At 38.8% G+C, this 14,207-nt stretch overlaps 1 protein-coding gene across 3 annotated transcripts in view; it reads left to right on the forward strand.

Moving 5' to 3' along the window:
• The window catches only part of TBC1D31 (TBC1 domain family member 31), a 61,847-nt gene that overhangs the window by 17,048 nt on the left and 30,592 nt on the right, over window positions 1–14,207 (forward strand). For all 3 annotated transcript variants that reach the window (XM_024741319.1, XM_024741320.1, XM_024741321.1), the window contains exons 5-8: window positions 2,130–2,281; window positions 5,067–5,226; window positions 7,829–8,029; window positions 12,565–12,741. In XM_024741319.1, the coding sequence (XP_024597087.1) occupies window positions 2,130–2,281; window positions 5,067–5,226; window positions 7,829–8,029; window positions 12,565–12,741 (690 nt within the window). The remainder of the gene's footprint in view (window positions 1–2,129; window positions 2,282–5,066; window positions 5,227–7,828; window positions 8,030–12,564; window positions 12,742–14,207) is intronic.

Raw genomic sequence — 14,207 nt, forward strand, 5'->3', positions numbered from 1 at the left:
ACGGGTTCATGCTCCGGTCCAGGAGGATCCCACATGCCGCGGAGCGGCTGGGCCCGTGAGCCGTGGCCACTGAGCCTGCGCGTCCGGAGCCTGTGCTCCGCAACGGGAGAGGCCACAACAGCGAGAGGCCCACGTACCGCAAAAAAAATAATAATAATAAAGCTTGTAAAGACACACCAGTAGAAGCAACAAGATACGTTCAAATGTAAAGTGTTACAATAAGCTATAACGCAGTTAAGGCTGGTCTGGATGGGAAAGAATAAATACCTGGAACTCAGCACTAACTGTTAAAGATGGACATACATATACTGTACAACTCAGAAAAGGATTCATTCATTTATTCAACAAATACTGTTGAGCACCTTTACTACATTCCTGTCATTGTGCTCAGCACTGACTACACAAAAATAAACAGAATAGACAAGACGTCTGCCCTCTCAGAAACCAACCAAGGGTCTTCATCTCAAGGCAGCTGTGAAGGATGACACCTCTCGCTCAATTTTGTCCACAGTGTATGGGGTCCCATGCATAGAGTCCCTGGGTCGATTTCCTGTGGGCAGACATATGTATAAAGAAATTATAATTATTCTGTAATTCAAAAGAGGAGTGATGGGCTTCTCTGGTGGCGCAGTGGTTGAGAATCTGCCTGCCAATGCAGGGGACACAGGTTCGAGCCCTGGTCTGGGAAGATCCCACATGCCGCGGAGCAACTAGGCCCGTGAGCCACAACTACTGAGCCTGCGCTCAGCAACAAGAGAGGCCACGATAGTGAGAGGCCTGCCCGCCGCGATGAAGAGTGGCCCCCGCTTGCCACAACTGGAGAAAGCCCTCGCACAGAAACGAAGACCCAACACAACCATAAATGAATGAATGAATGAATGAGGAGTGAAATACAAGACCAAAGCTATATTGAGGAAAAAATAAGGGAAAAAAAGAATAAATAGCTAGAGCTCTAACTAATGAACAAACCGTGTGAAATGTCTCAAGCTCTTTCTGGGGTGTTATTGGATTGGCCAGAAAGTTAGTTTGGTTAGTGAATATGTTGTTCAATAAAGTTCTTGGTGAAAATGAAAAATGTGTCTTTTATTTTTACTTAAAACCGAAAGAACTTTTTGGCCAACCCAGTATTTTGAGAGGATAGGTAGGAATATTTGTCCTTAGGACATTGAATTTTTTTCATTTTCTTTCCTTCTTTGCTTCCTGTCCTACCTCACTTTGTGTGTTTTACACAAATGACACATAGAATTACATTTGAGGCCATTGAAACTCTTATGAGAAAATATTGGTCAACTTTAATAAAAATTTTATATTATCAAAAGTAAGCATTGCTTACTGCTTATGCAATAGAAAAATAGAAATTAGGAGAATAAAATGGTATTTTCAACTTCACTACCAATTTCAGTCTCATCTGTCCATTAAATAAATTGAATCTAATAAAATATCATGTATTTGTTTTCAACTTTTTACTTTTACAAATAATGCTTAGCAAACATTTATACACATTTATCTTAAAGCATTTTGCTGATTTTTTCCCCCAAAGGATTAACTCTTAGAAGCAGATTGACTAGTTCAGAAGAGAGAGATTTTTAAGGTTGTTGAGCTGTTAGTATCTTTAACCAGTTTTTACTATCAGCAGCAGTGTATGACAGTGCCTTTATCTATACTTTCACCAACATTTAATATTTTTTAACACTTATCTGTATTTAGTACTCGATATAGTATTTATATTAGTATATAGCTTATAAATATAATACGTATGTTAGTATATGTATAGTTTGTGTATATGTATGCATTATTTTAAAATAAATTTGATACACATAAAATGGTATCTTATTTTCATTTGGATCTTTTATAAGGTTAAATATTTTAAATTGTTACCTAGTATTTTATGAATAGCCTAGTCATTATAGTCACCTGTTTTTTGTTTAAAGGAGTTTACCTTTTCTTTTTAGTTTATAATAGTATGTAAAAATATCAGTTTTCTCCCCTGTCATATGTTGTAAATGTATTTTTCTCCATTTTAAGAAAAAATAATTTTAAGACAGAAAAATTAACTACTTGTAAATTTTGAATTTAAAGAGGACTACATGATCCTTATATGAACAATAACTTTTTTTCTTCCTCTTTAGGTTTTCTTTCTACCATTAACTAATACCATCCTGAGTTGTTTTAAAGATAATTCCATCTTCGCCTGGGAATGTGATACTCTTGTTTGCAAATATCAATTACCAGCTCCACCCGAAAGCTCTAGTATATTATACAAAGTGTTTGCTGTGACCAGGTAATGTCCTCTTTAAGACACTAAGGATTTTTAACTTCCAGGGAAATTTAACTTCCGGGGAAATTTTATAAATTTTCATTCAGTATTTTATTGTCCTATAAGCAAACGTTTCCTTCAAACTTAGATATGATCTAAGATATGGTAATAAGTTTTTTACTTATTGTGGAAAATGTACACAAAAATATAAAAGTACATGAAATCTCAAGGCTAGCACTCTCGTTAGCTATCATAAGCGTTAACTAATAGCCACTCCTACTTTGTCTATTACTCTACCTACCATTTCTCTACTGCACTGTCATAAAGCAAAGCCCAAGTGTATCATTTCATGCGTAAGTATTTCAGCGTGTATCTCTAAAGGATAGGACCCTTTTTGAAACATAACCATGGTACTATCATCAGACTTAAAAATTCATAATATAATATCATATATCTAGTTATTCATATTTCCCTGATTTGTCTAATAATTATTTTTTATGGTTGGTTTGTTCAAGTCAGGAGCAAAATAAGGTTCACACATTGCCTCGGTTGGTATATCTCTCTTCTTATATTTTCCTTGCAGTTTATTTGTTAAAGAACTGGTCATTTGTCCCGTAGTTTTCTACATTCTGGATTTTGCTCTTTGCATCCCTGTGATGCTGTTTAATATGATCTTCTCTCATCTATATTTACTATAAACTGGTTACACCTATATCTCCTATAAATTGGAGGCTAGATCTTGATCTTGTTTGATTTGGGGGCAAGAAGACATTGTAGGCGGTTTGTGTACCTTCATCAAGAGGAACACAGAACTCTTTCTCTTGTGATATTAGTGGCCATTGATGATCATTACCTAGATATCGTGTGTTGCATTGGGGGTTAGCAAATGGTGCTATTATGATTCTGTCTTTCCTTCTCCCTTATTAACCAAAACCTTCTATAGAAAGAAACTTCCTCTCATCAACTATACTCCATAAAAATTAAAAAAAAAAAAAAAGAAACTGCCTCTCAACTCTTTGGTTACTTTACAGTTTGTAAAGGAAAGGCAGGATAAATGCTGGATTTCTTCCTATTTAAAAAAAAATTTTTTTTCACCAAAATAATGGATTGATTTTTTTGGCATCTTCAAAGGTGGCCAATGAAGTTTTTTGTCTTTAATCTTTGTAAGCTCATGGACTTAAACACAGTTGACATGATTTGACCCATTGAAGTTATTATTCTTAGTGATGCTCCAGTTCTCTCATCTTTGACCAGTGGGATCCTCTCCAGGTCAGCTTTGAATGAACCCTTTTGATACAACCCTGGTTGTCTGTGATAGTTCTCATTCTCTGTGGTCCAACAAGATGTTCCAGTCTTATCTTGTGTATTTCCTGTCCCAAAATGGAATCAGCCATTTCTCTAAAGGGTGTGGGTTTATTTTTGTGGGAAATGATACATTGACACTTAATCTGGGTGCTAGGTTCTCACTGTGGGTGGGTTGGTCATTGTTTCCAGGTATTAATGGATGTTATTTCCTCTCTTTCTCTCACCCTCTTCTTCTGAGTTATCAGTAAATCCCATCAACTCTACCAAACTGTATCTTGAATTGGTCTACTTTCCTTTGTCCATTGCTACAGCTATTACCCCAGTCCAAACTATCGTAGTCTTTTTCAGGCTACTGTAATAGCTCCCTTATTTGGTCTCCCTGTTTTCAGTCTCATTTCCTAAAGTCAGTGTCTACAAAGCAGATAGAGTGGTCTTCTCAAATCATTAAGTCAGATCATGTCATTTCCCTATTGAACTCCCGTAAAAGGCTTTCCACTGCTCTTAGAAAATCCAACTCCCTGCCATGTCCCTGAGATCTTTTGTCCTCTGGTCTAGGCCTCCCTCTCTTTTCTCATCTTATTTCCCCTTACTGTGTTCCAGCCACACTTGAGTGTGGCTTCTTTTTGTTATTTACACCTATCTCAACATTTTTCTTCTGGCCAGTCAGGAATACTGACCAGCATGGAATTCTTTCTCCAAGTCACCCTGTGACTGGCCCATTCACATCATTTATGTAGTAGATCTTCCTCCTTTCCCAGCTCTGTAACATTACCTCGTTTTAGAGTCCTTTAAAGAACTTAACAGCTGATATCAAGTTCATTTATTTGTTTCTTTACCTTCCTTAGACTGACAATCCCCCGAGAGCAGGGATCTTACCTGTCTTCTTGTTCACCACTGTGCCCCTGGCACCTGGAGTGAAACCTAGCTTATAGTAGACACTTTATAATCCTTTGTGAATGAATGAGCAACAGCCTTGCAAATCAATCCAGCTTATTCTTTCTGTACCTTTTAAATATAAAGTAGCTTTCTTTGGCAGGAAAAACGTTTGGGCTTTTTGGTTTTTCATATAGCAATGCTGTTATCAGTTCAGTACAGTCGTATGTGAAATACAGAAAGTTGGTTAGTAGTAAGTGTCTTTGAGATTATGCTATAAAATATAACTGTTACTCAGAAACTCCCAGTCAAGTCATCAAACAGATATTTGTTAAGCTGGTATCTTAGCACAATAGGTAAAAAAAAAAAAATCTACTGTAAACCTGAGTTTTCCTATATGGTAGCCACTGGGTACCCGGGACTATTTAAATTAATAAAAATTAAATAACATCAAGAATTAATTTCCTCAGAAACGCTAGCCACATTTTAGTTCTCAATAATCACGTGGCCAGTAGTGACTACATTGGACAGCATAGATACAGAACATTTCTGTCATCATATTGGATCAGATTGGACAGTGCTGCTATAAATCATTCATCTAGTCTTACTTTCTCACCTTTTTAAAATATAGAGATGGCCAAATCCTGGCTGCTGGGGGCAAATCGAACCATCTTCATTTGTGGTGCTTGGAAGCCAAACAGCTGTTTAGAATTATCCAGATGCCCACCAAAGTTCGAGCCATTCGCCACCTAGAGTTTCTTCCTGATAGTTTTGATGCTGGTTCTAATCAGGTTAGTAACATAAATGTTAGTAAAGTTGTACTTTTATGGAAAGATCGTTATCAATTTCCGTACTATGTTAGGTCTCTTTAACTTGTAGCCTGATTGTTACAAGGTTTTGAAACTGCTGATAACTTGTAAAGAGTCTAAAACTGAAAAAATGGAAAAATCTTAGGTTCCGTATATTACTGATAACTTGCCCCTTTTCTAAAATCGGTATACTTTATGTCATACTTTATGGTTTACAGGCTGATTAAGCATGCTGTTTTTTATTGGATTCTTAAAGAATTCATTGAGTGTAGGCAGGGAAGGTATTCTCACCATTATACAGATTGTGACGCTGAAGCTTAGAAACACAAAGTGACTTGTCAACACTCCTTTAATTATAAGGATTAAAGGTAGGACTAGAACTGAAATGTTCTCACTTTGTTACGCTGTGTTCTATCTACCATAGCTGGCTGCCTCAATCCTATGAGACGTCTGCTCTTTCTATCTTGCCTTCGTTTACAATGCGCTCCCCCCGCCACACACCTTTTTTCTCTTTAATAGTCGAATAGTTGAACCTTAACTTTCTTATTTTAAATTATCTTGGGTGTTGCACATTAACAAATTGTGTGTGTGTGTGTTTTGTGTATTTATGTATAATATATGTGTGTATTATATCTATTTTAAGTTTTTTGAGTAGATAATGCTTTCACATGGTTGAAAACATAAAAAAATATAAAAAGGCATAAAGTGAAGTCTTACTCTTTTCTCCCATTTGCCCAGTTATTCACTCTCCTTAACCCACTGCTGTTGTATAATCTTATGTTTTTCCCATTTTTTTTACCTTGTTTTTTCCTAACTTAGTTTACCTTGACGATTTTCCTATATCAGTACAGAACTTCATTCTTTTTTACAGGTGTATAGGTTATTATAACCAGTCCTTTATTATTGGGCACTTAACCTGTTTTCAGTCCTCTTCTGTTACAAATGATGCTGCACTGAATAACATTTTTGTTTGTTTTTTGTTTTTGTAATTTATGTTTTGGCCGAGCCACGCAGCATGTGGGTTCTTAGTTCCCCAACCAGGGATCGAACCCGTGCCCCCCCTGCAGTGGAAGCGCTGGAAGCACGGAGTCTTAACCACTAGACCGCCAGGGATGTCCCTTTTTTTTTAATACACATAACTTTTGCACATGTCATTTTATACATCCTGTCTGTAGGATAAAATCCCAGAGTTAAAATAGTTGTACCAGGGTTAGGTGCATCTGTAATTTTGATAGATCTTGCCAAATTGCCTTCCAGAGAGGTTGCGTCAACTGTGAATAAGAGGGTTTCCTACCATCTGACCCAGAGAAGAACGTGCTGTTTATTTATTTACTTTTTATTTTTCTTAATAAATTTGTTTATTTATGGCTGCGTTGGGTCTTCATTGCTGCGCGTGGGCTTTCTCTAGTTCTAGTGAGCAGGGGCTACTCTTTGTTGTGGTGCACGGGCTTCTCATTGCGGTGGCTTCTCTTGTTGTGGAGCACAGGCTGTAGGTACGCGGGCTTCAGTAGTTGTGGCACATGGGCTCAGTAGTTGTGGCTCACAGGCCTAGTTGCTCTGCAGCATGTGGGATCCCGGACCGGGGCTTGAACCCGTGTCCCCTGCATTGGCAGGCAGATAGATTCTTAACCACTGCGCCACCAGGGAAGCCCCAGAACATGCTTTCTAGGTTGTCACATTCAAACTGCCTCCAGCCACCTCTAGACTATGTCTTTCATGTAACGGGGGACATCAGCGTTTCACGAGATCACGTGGTGGCCCTGGGGAAAAGAACCTGTATGTGGACAAGGCAGCAGAGGGGTTTATTGTTTCATGTGTTGAAGCTTTTTTAGTATTTTTTTTTAAGTTCTAAGTTGTATGAGTTACAGCTAATTTTTTTTCCCCTTGAAAGACTAGCTTCCCTCCGACCCGCAGCCCGACTGCCCTTGCAGCTCGCAGACCTTCCCTCTCCACAGCCCAAATGCTAGTTACAACCGCGGGAGTCACAGGTTTGTGTGGGGCAGCAGGACAGGTGTTAGCTCTGGTCAGGCTGGGGATGGAGAAGAGAAACAAGCCCTCCACCTTCCTTGCTTCTGGCGGCCAGTGTGCAGTTAAGGTGAAGGACTGCCATCATCTGTACTCCCTCTGGAGGGATTGGTGGAGATGCGCCTGCCCGTGGGGAGGGCTGATTCTTAGGTGACCTTTCTGTAGTGTCCCAGGATGGGCTCCTTACTGGTTCTGGGTAGAGCCAGGCTTATCTGGACCTGAACAGGGCGAATCTACATGAGCCGTAATTAGGGATTTTAAAATACATGATGGCTCTCTGCGAGTATAATCTCCTCTGACTGTCCTCCCTCCCCAACCAAAGAAAAGAAAACATATGTAAATACACACGTGTGTATGTGTGTAGTTTGACTTGCAGACATCTGACTTTTTTTAATTGAGGTGTAATTGACATAGAACATTATATTAGTTTCAGGTGTACAGCATGATGATTCAGTATTTGTGTACATTGCGAGATGATCAGCATAAGTCCAGTTAACATCTGAGACTTGACTCTTAAATGTGTTTTAGGAACTCATATGTTGTTTCCCTCTACTCTTAGGTTCTTGGAGTGCTCTGTCAGGATGGCATTATGAGATTTGTTAATATACAGACTTGTAAACTTCTCTTTGAAATTGGGAGCCTTGACGAAGGAATTAGTTCATCGGCAATTAGCCCCCATGGACGGTACATTGCATCTATTATGGACAATGGAAGTCTGAACATATATTCAGTTCAGACTTTAACAAAAGAAATAAATAAGGTATGTTATCAAGTAAACAGTATCTTTTTTCTTTTAAGATTTAAATGCTGTATCATCAAAAATAAAAACTCCGTGTTACAAGCTTCTAACCTCCTTGCACCTTATCCATTTTCCTGGGTACGGTTTCTGCTCTTACCCCCAAAGCCACATCTCCAGATTTTTCTCACCCATGCTGCATCCCTAAATTGCTGTCTTCACAAAAGGCATCTGTTTGGAGTCCTTGTCCCATTCAGGGTGCCCCTCTGATCTGCTTCCCAAAAGAGGTCTTCAGTTCCAGTCTCTTCATTTCTGTCCCTTTCTTCCCATTGTTGTAGGCTAGACACCTTGGAGCACTACGTCTGTTTCTATTCCTGTATTTCGCAGATCTAGTCAACACTAAGTCCTGCAGTCCTTGAATCTGAGGTGCCTCTGTATGTGCCGCCTGTTCTGTCTCCATATTGGCCATCCCCATGCTGGTGCTCACTTGCTGCTCTCGAATAACAGTAACTTAAACAAATATACCAAAACCCAGAGCCCTCAGTGCCCGCTCCTGCCCATCAGTCATCTTTTATGGGGTTTTTTTAATTCTTTTTTTTATTCTTTTGCTTTTCTCCATCATCTTTTATATAACATTTTTCTTTTTTAAAATTATTTATTTTTGGCTGCATCGGGTCTTTGTTGCTGTGCGCAGGCTTTCTCTAGTTGTGGCTAGAGCTAGTAGTAGCTGAGGCTACTCTTCATTGCGGTGTGCGGGCTTCTCATCGCGGTGGCTTCTCTGTTGTGGAGCACGGGCTCTAGGTGCGCGGGCTTCAGTAGTTGTGGCTCACAGGCTCTAGAGCGCAGGCTCAGTAGTTGTGGCGCGTGGGTTTAGTTGCTCCGCGGCATGTGAGATCTTCCCAGACCAGGGCTTGAACCTTTGCCCCCTGCATTGGCAGACAGATTCTTAACCACTGCGCCACCAGGGAAGTCCCAATGTAACAGTTTTCTAAAATAATACTTTCATCACCGTTTCTAAAATAATGCTGTCTTAGTGGCTTCCTTCCTTTTGCCTGTTGCGTCGAGTCCACACTCCTCTGCTTGGCTCTCCAAGTCCTCTCTAATCTTGTCGTCTCTCCCTAATGTGTTTCCTCATACTTTCAGCTTCCCTCGTCCCCCGTAGACACCGTGCTCATTTCTACGTCTGTTATTACACTACTCGCCTCATCTAAAATATACTTCCCACTTCTCTTATGGTTATCTAAAACTCCCCCAGCTCGTTGTCGAGTCCAGTTGTCCTGTGGGAGCCTTTCCAGGTCTGGAATTGTATCACAGTAGCCCTGAGAGGGACTTCGGTGATCACCTAGTCTAACCATTTCGTTTTACAGGGGGAGCAGCTCATGCCCCAACCTAATGACGCAGCTAGTCCTTAGCAGGCCCAAGTGTTCTATTCTTAATATGATAATCTTGTTGCCATGTACTCGCTCCCTTTTACCTTTTTCTTTTCCAATTAGATAGATAAGAAGTTCTTATTACAGAGCAAAATCAAGATACAGATAAGCAAATAGGTCAACAAGTCTCACCATTCTTAGATGATGTTGAAATGTATGCCTACTCAGTCTTTTGCTCTGTGTGTGTAAATGTATACAGTCTACATGATTCACGGATTCTATAGTTGTGGGTTTGTCTGTTGGTGAAAATTTATCTGCAACTCTAAAATCAGTCCTCACCGCATATTTACAGACATTTGCATGTGCAGAGCAGCAAGAAACTGGAGTTGCCTTCATGCAGGTTCCCCCCGAGGTCAGACAGCAGCACTCGGCCTTATTTCAGCTCTCCGTGGGAACAAGTGTCCTTCTCGTGGTCTGTTTAGTGCCACATGTTTCACATTCTTGTGATTTTTGTTGGTGATTTTGCTGTTTAAAATGTCCCCCAACCACAGTGTTGACGTGCTGTCTGGTATCCTAAGCACAAGAGGGCTGGGAGGCGTCTCAGGGAGAACATATGTGTGTTAGATAAGCTTCTTTCAGGAATGAGCTACAGCGCTGTTGGCATGAGTTCAGTGCTAATGAATCAACACTGTGCAATGAGCGTCTTTATTTATTTTTATTTATTTACTTTTGGCAGCATTGGGTCTTTGTTGCTGCACATGGGCTTTCTCTAGTTGCAGTGAGTGGGGGCTACTCTTCATTGCGGTGTATGGGCTTCTCATTGCGGTGGCTTCTCTTGGTGCGGAGCACGGGCTCTAGGCATGTGGACTTCAGTAGTTGTGGCTCACGGGCTCTAGAGCACAGGCTCAGTAGTTGTGGCACACGGGCTTAGTTGCTCCGCGGCATGTGGGATCTTCCCCGACCAGGGCTCGAACCTGTGTCCCCTGCATTGGCAGGCAGATTCTTAACCACTGCGCCACCAGGGAAGCCCCACATTATTCATTCTTAATGAGAGTTGTTAGCCTAGCTGAATTTTTAAGAGCTAGATAAATGTTATTAATAGAAACAAAGACCTGAGAAAAACCAAGGTAAGCATGAGTCATTGGCTTCCTCTCTGTTATTTGTTAAGCAAGTTGAGGTCATATTGACCAGAAAAGCTAGCTTATAACAGAAGAAGGATAATTTTTTTTTTTTTTTGGACATATTACCAGCACCACCAGTGCTATTCCAGGCCTACAAAATGCTCAGGTTTATGCAAAACTTATTACCCGTGTCTCATTCCTTCAAGTCCTATTTTCTTGCCATTGGAGAATTTCTGCTATTGTACTAATAATAAGTAAGCTAATTCCTATTTCTCTGTTGAAGTTTTAACACTCCTAAGGTGTGGCAATTCAGGTCATATCTCAGGCTCCAACTTCCGGGAGATTCCTTCATGGAAGAACCATGAAAAATGTGGCACTAGAATAAATATTACAATAAAGATATAGAAGAATGGACTGAGGTTAGAAGATAGTTCAGGGATATTAAAGATGGGCAATATTCAGAAATCAGACCACTATTAATTACATTTCATAGGTAAAAAATTAAATCATAGAGTAAGTGGTCATTGTACTTTATTTTGGTCAGAGTTATTGTTATTATATTTTGTATTATCCTGTACTCTTTCTAGATGTGAATAAATACCAATGTATCCTAGAAAAACACTATTAAAAAACCCTTACAGATGCAGTTGAAACTTCAAATACTTTTCAAAATAATTTTAAAACAAATAAAAATGCAGTATCAATGCCATGTATATTACCTGCTCTATACATTTTACAGTGTTAGTGTCGTACGTACTGCAGTTGACAATAGGGAATATTTTCTTGGTCTCCTATAATAGGCTGCAGGTTTCAAAAGCAGCAGTCCTGAACTTTTGGAGGCAACGTGAGAAAAATCTCTGTTTGAAACCTCAAAGTAGTCTTTTTATAGTCTGTTATTTAAAAAGAGTCAAGGTGTTTGCTTTGTTCTGTTTATTTCTTTGGGGGACGGAGGGGGAGGAGGTCAGAAAAGTTTGTTTTCTGCTTCAGAGAGCTTTCCCAAAGAGTGGTGATTCACTTCCATCGTACGTCATCATGGAAGCCCACTGTTCTGGCTTTCATGACAGCTTGAATTCAGGGTGATGTGTGTAATATTTGTCTTTCTGAAATCTAATATGTTCATTTGGACATTTGGGGTATATTGTGTTCTTATTCTCATATGCAAGGAATTGGCACTTTGGCTTCAAGAAAAATTATTTAAAAATCACAAATCCACCTTGTCTTTGATCTGGATCTGGGCTAATTACTAAGGGAACATTCAGCAGTAATGGTCTCGAACCTTTAAAACACCCTGTGAAAGTCATTTTACTTGAATCACACTTAGAACTCAGAAAGCCGGAGCTATATTATCTGCTTATTTTCTTTGAACAATGAAGACCTTTTTATTTCAAAGAGAGTGTTATTCACAGAGAAAATGTCTTAGTGAATCATTTTACCTTAAGTAAATTGAAGTTCTTGGAGGCTTATTTTCCTGTTTGATGAGCCCCATAAAAATGAGGGTTTGGCATCTAAGTCGTGCTTTCTGCCCTGCCTCTGAAGCTGTTGATGCAGTCAGGGACTGACAGCCATCTCCGTGTAGATTAGAAAATGTAACCAAGGACAAGGCAGGGGTCCCCTGCTTTCAGAGGAAAGTCATGTGACAGTTTCCCTCAAAGAAATTTCACCTGAGCCCAAAGAATGTTAGGGTGCTTCTCTCAGCATTCTAGAGGGCCCTGTGTGTAACTGGGCCTTCTCTGCAGCAGATTACCACCGTACTATTCACTTTATCATACAGGTGTAAAAAATGGATTGATACTGTATGATTGAGGCCAGCTTTCAAGGAATAACTAAATTCTGTTTGTTGTTAATCGTGATCTTTATTACGTTGCTCAAAGGAATTCGGCAGAAATTTGCTTTGATTCGTTAATCAACAAGGAAACATTCTTGGACATTTTATTTACACTTTTTGCCTGAAGGATAATTATATCTATTAAGGCATATTACTAAATTGAGCAAAATACATTTTGTAAATTATGTGTTAACAGGTCTATTTTCCAAGGATAACCACTGGATTCCCCCCCCTCTCTTTTAGCCACCTCCTCCTTTAGTGAAAGTGATTGAAGATTTGCCTAAGAGGAAAGTAAATTCTGGTGATCTTAAGATGAAAGTAACATCAGGAAGAGTACAGCGGCCAGCAAAATCAAGGGAAAGCAAAATACAAGCTAGAATATTAAAACAAGACCTGACTGGTAATTTTGAAAATAAAGAGGTAAGACTATATTAAACGTTTGTTTGTCATGGCTCTGCTGTAGACAAGTCGTGTGATTTCTAGACCATCATCATTCTTCCTTCTCTTAGGAATTAAAGGAAAATTATGGAAAAGAAGCAAGTTGTAACTGAAATTATAACATGCTTTTAAAACTTTTTAATATAAAATTAATACATGTTTATGTTTTTTTTTTAAAGTCAAATAAAACAGTATAGAATTGCAATGTCCAATATGCTAGCCACTAGTCACATGTGGCTAATCTGATTTGAGATGTGGTATATGTGTGAAATACACATCAGATATTGAGATTTTATTATGAACAAAAGAATGTAAAATATCTTTTTTAAAATTGAAGTGTAGTTGATTTACAGTATTATATTAGTACAAAATAGTGATTCAGTATTTTTATAGATTATACTCCACTTAAAGTTATTATAAAATATTGGCTATATTCCTGGTGCCGTATATCCTTGTAGCTTCTTTATTTTATACATAGTAGTTTGTACCCCTTAATCTCCTACCCCTAAAGAATGTACAATATCATATTAATTAATAATTTTATGCTAATTATATGTTGAAATAATATTTTTATTACATTGGGTTAAATAAATGTATTAAATTTGATTTTTACCTGCTGCTTTTGACTTTTTTTAACATGAAACTTAAATTATATTCTTTAAGAAAACTTAAATTACATTTGTCTCTTGCTTATCTGTTAGACAATGCTAGTATAGAGGTTGTAAAGGGAAAAGAACAAAAGCATACTTTTCTTCCTCCCTGTGCCCTAGCCCACTCTTCATTGCACTCCCCAGAGGTGACCATTGTTAATAGTTGTTGATGGGACTTCCCTGGTGGCGCAGTGGTTAAGAATCCACCTGCCAATGCAGGGGACACGGGTTCGATCCCTGGTCCGGGAGTATCCCACATGCCGCAGAGCAACTAAGCCCGGGGCCACAACTACTGAGCCCATGTGCCACAACTACTGAAGCCCGTGCACCTAAAGCCTGTGCTCCATGACAAGAGAAGCCACCACAACGAGAAGCCCGCGCACAGCAACAAAGACCCAACGCAGCCAAAAATAAAACAATAAAATAAAATAAAATTTAAAGAAAAGATAATTGTTGATATCCTTTCAGAAGTTTTCTGTGTATAAACATAATGTATATCTGTGTCTGTTACCTTTTTAAAATATTTTTACATAAATGGAATCATACGATAGCACTGTTTTATAACTTGTTCTTATCACTTAACAGATTGAATATCTGTTTATATTAGTGCATGTAGTGCTACAACATTCTTAAAATATTTGCATAGTATTGCATTTATGGTTATAACTTAATTTATCTCACTAGGACTCTGCTGACTGGCATTTAGGTTGTATCGTCAGTCTTCTGTTAATACAATCTGGTGCAGTGGATATTCCTAGAACATTGGAACAAACGTATCTGTAGAAGTAGAATTTTTAA

Source organism: Neophocaena asiaeorientalis, unplaced genomic scaffold (assembly GCF_003031525.2).
Source record: "Neophocaena asiaeorientalis asiaeorientalis breed wild unplaced genomic scaffold, Neophocaena_asiaeorientalis_V1.1 scaffold177, whole genome shotgun sequence".
NCBI classification, from domain to species: domain Eukaryota; kingdom Metazoa; phylum Chordata; class Mammalia; order Artiodactyla; family Phocoenidae; genus Neophocaena; species Neophocaena asiaeorientalis.